The 3,340-nt window shown below is 30.0% G+C and overlaps 1 protein-coding gene across 1 annotated transcript in view; it reads right to left on the bottom strand.

Moving 5' to 3' along the window:
- Positions 1-1,570: 1,570 nt before the first annotated feature.
- Positions 1,571-3,340, bottom strand: part of LOC103308194 (tigger transposable element-derived protein 2-like) — a 2,515-nt gene continuing 745 nt past the window's right edge. Inside the window, exons 2-3 of the mRNA XM_029492156.1 lie at positions 2,620-3,326; positions 1,571-2,544 (exon numbers count right to left, since the gene is read on the bottom strand). Of these exons, the coding sequence (XP_029348016.1) occupies positions 1,571-2,544; positions 2,620-3,326 (1,681 nt within the window). The remainder of the gene's footprint in view (positions 2,545-2,619; positions 3,327-3,340) is intronic.

Raw genomic sequence — 3,340 nt, 5'->3', positions numbered from 1 at the left:
AAGACATCTGAATTTAAAATTATCTAGATAAGGTACCTCACAATTTAAATTTATACTAATTATTAAAATTAAAATAAATTTGTATTTTTATTACAATATTTACATAATTAGACAATATTCAAAGCATGTCAAAGATAAGTTGGTAACATCATATTATTGTCCAAAACATAAAAAAGATTCTGAATAATGCAAAAAAAAAGTTATTTTGTGATACGCATCTGTATTTAATGAAGTCTTTATTTTCATTCCCATCAAACATAAAATTGCGTACACTTTGTGAAAACTTAAGACCCAGGCTCTAATAATTGACATATCAAATGTACTTAATTTGTACTGTAGAAACTGTGGTGTTATTGTAATTCTTATTAAATAGTTTAAACCTAATAAATATTTATTAAATAATTTAGTAAATTAAAAGAAATTTTGAATATCATATAACTAGGTATATGAGTACAAAGTAACTATTTCCCTTTTTACTGGTATATTACACAAATGCTATATTCCATAGTTTTAACACAGAATATATGAATAATATATATATTTAAATATATTTTTATATAATATAATAATATAATATTCTATAATATTCAGTTTACGTTTACTTATGATCTGAAGTCTGAACATAGGGAACGAGCCCGTAAACCAACATGATGTTAAACCCTATTTACCCGTAGGACTTATGGTGGCATAGAGTATACTCTATGTATGAAGGGGTATCTCTAGTTCAAATTTTTGTAAAGGCTCTTTCGGTGTTCGTAAAACATCGTATACGGGCGTGAGACTTCCCCGTATGGGCCATATTATAAAATTATATAAATAATTCGCATCTCCTATGCATATTGACATAATAAATCGTCATTATTCAACAGTTATAATATACTATAATAGTAGTTTATATCTGTGCATTATTCATAATTAATAATAAATGCCATGTAAAACTATTTTAGAGCCAATTTTTGCAAGTAATACAAATGAGATTTCTTATTAAGTTATCTATTTTATATTGAATGATAATATCGTAAAATAGTTATTACTAATTATTAGCTATGGATTTTGTGAATTATCTAGATAAATTTATCTAGATGGCTATAATTTTTATCTAGATAAAAATTAGATGTCAATTTTATTTTTTATCTAGGTAAGATAAAGATATGAAGTTTTTATCTAGATAAATTTATCTAAAGCACAACACTGGGAATAAATTGCATTCAAAGTGGTGAAATTAACAGAAATATCAGATATATATATATAAATTAGTTTGTCAAACCCTACTGACACAAATTATAATACGAAACAGAAGAAGATCAGGAGAAGTGAAGCGAATAAAAGTTGACAATTATCTTAACCGTGAAAAAAATAAAATAGGTACAAGAAGATATTCAAAAGGTACTGGTTCTGTAGAAAATCAACTTTTGAAGAATCTCGTAAGATTTGAAATTAGAGGGAAAAGAGATAGAGGTGTACCAGTGCTTCTTACATCAGATATGCAAAAAGCTCTTGAAATTTTAATAAAAATGAGAAAGTCTTTCAATATTTTTAGAATCAAACCCATATATGTTTGCCATACCATTTACAATCGAAGGATCTTATAGAGAAACTGACGGTTTAGGACCAGTTTTTCAGTTACTTCTTTTAAACGCATTAATACAGTTTCATTAGTTAACACTTCACCATACCTTGCTGTCTTTAATCTAGGGGTGGGATCTTTTGACTCACGTGGTGAAGAAGTCATTGCCTTCAGTTGTCCTAAGTGTTTAGTAAAAATACCTATTATATCAGTTGGGCTAGAAGTAGTTTTATCACTTAATAGGTTATTAATGTTATGGTTACCATCTGATAAAGGTGTGTGGGGAAGCAAAGGCGAGGAATCTATATTATCTGAAATAATTATTTCATTTAATGAAGTTGATTCACATTGCGTTATGGAGTCATTTGATGCACTTAATTCAATGTGTTCATTTGGCTCAGTTAAAATATTTCGGGAGGTTGATGAACTAGGTTCAATAGCAGAGTGCAAGATTTTATTCTGCTTCTCAGCTTCAATTCTTAAATAGTAATTTAGTTCATTTGGATCAAATTCAGTCAATGGAAATTTATTTTTATCAACAGGAAACACACCGGTTGTTCTGAATCCAGAAATAATGTTTTCACTTTTCATACCAACTGACCATGCTTTACCAAGAAGCTCTGAGAACATTGCTTTTGTTAATCTGCCTGGACCCTTTCCAATCATAGTCTTTCCAAAATGAATAAGCTCTTTATCCCATACCGATTTTAATGGTCCAAATACACATTTGTCCAATGGTTGCAATCGATCTGTCAAGTGACTAGGAAACTTAAATAAAGTAATATTATTTTTCATTGCCAATTCAATTATTCTCATACTAATATGAGAACAATGTCCATCATATAGCAAAAGAGCATTGCTATTTGTACCCAAATCTTTCCTTTTCTTAATGACAAATGGCACAAATGCATTTTCAAACCAATTGTAAAAAACAGGCTCCTCCATCCAGCCATTCTTTGACACTGCATAAAGTGTTCCTAAAATTACAACATTTATTTATTATTTGAGAATTTATTTTAAAATTTTATGAATTTCGGTATTTAATCACCAACCTGGAAAAGATTTTTCAGATGTCCAACGAGCTTGAACTGCCATTCCTTTAAAAATGATGAGTGGTGGCAAATATAATCCATCAGCAGATATACACGCAAGAACACTTATCGATTCTCGACCACTACCACCAGTTACTCTGCTTAAGGCCTTTCCCTTTTCACCTATTGCTTTTAGCCTAGATGGGTCAGTACGAAAACCACTTTCATCGGCATTGAACACAAACTGAGATATCAATAATTTTTCCTGACAAATATTCTCCAAATTTGAATAAAAATGGTAAATAATTTCAGGCTTTCTAGCATCTTTTCGCAATTTTTGCAGTTGTTCTGGTTTCTTGAAATTTAATTTTGGATTTCTTTTCATGAAACTATAGTACCAATCGTTACCAGGCTTATTGTTATTAAATGGATTTTGAATACCATTTGCCACTATATATTCTTGGACTAGACATTGAAGTTCCTCCTTATCACATGGGTACCCCATCTGTGCCCGAGCAACAATACAATTGACCAACACACTTTCAATGTTGGAATCAAGGACAGGACGGCGTCCAGATTTAGTGCACAGCATAGAGGTAGATCTACCTTTAATTCTATTAAAGATAACTGATTGAGGAACACCAAATTCTTCAGATATAACTTTGTACGTTTTATGCCCTTTAAGTTTTTCTTCAACTGTTGGATTTATTATTTTCTGAAACTGCGTGCTATTTTAAATTTT

This window comes from Acyrthosiphon pisum, unplaced genomic scaffold, assembly GCF_005508785.2.
Source record: "Acyrthosiphon pisum isolate AL4f unplaced genomic scaffold, pea_aphid_22Mar2018_4r6ur Scaffold_20960;HRSCAF=22641, whole genome shotgun sequence".
Taxonomy (NCBI): domain Eukaryota; kingdom Metazoa; phylum Arthropoda; class Insecta; order Hemiptera; family Aphididae; genus Acyrthosiphon; species Acyrthosiphon pisum.
Note: the sequence above shows the minus strand (reverse complement) of the source record. Positions and strands in the feature narration are given on the sequence as shown.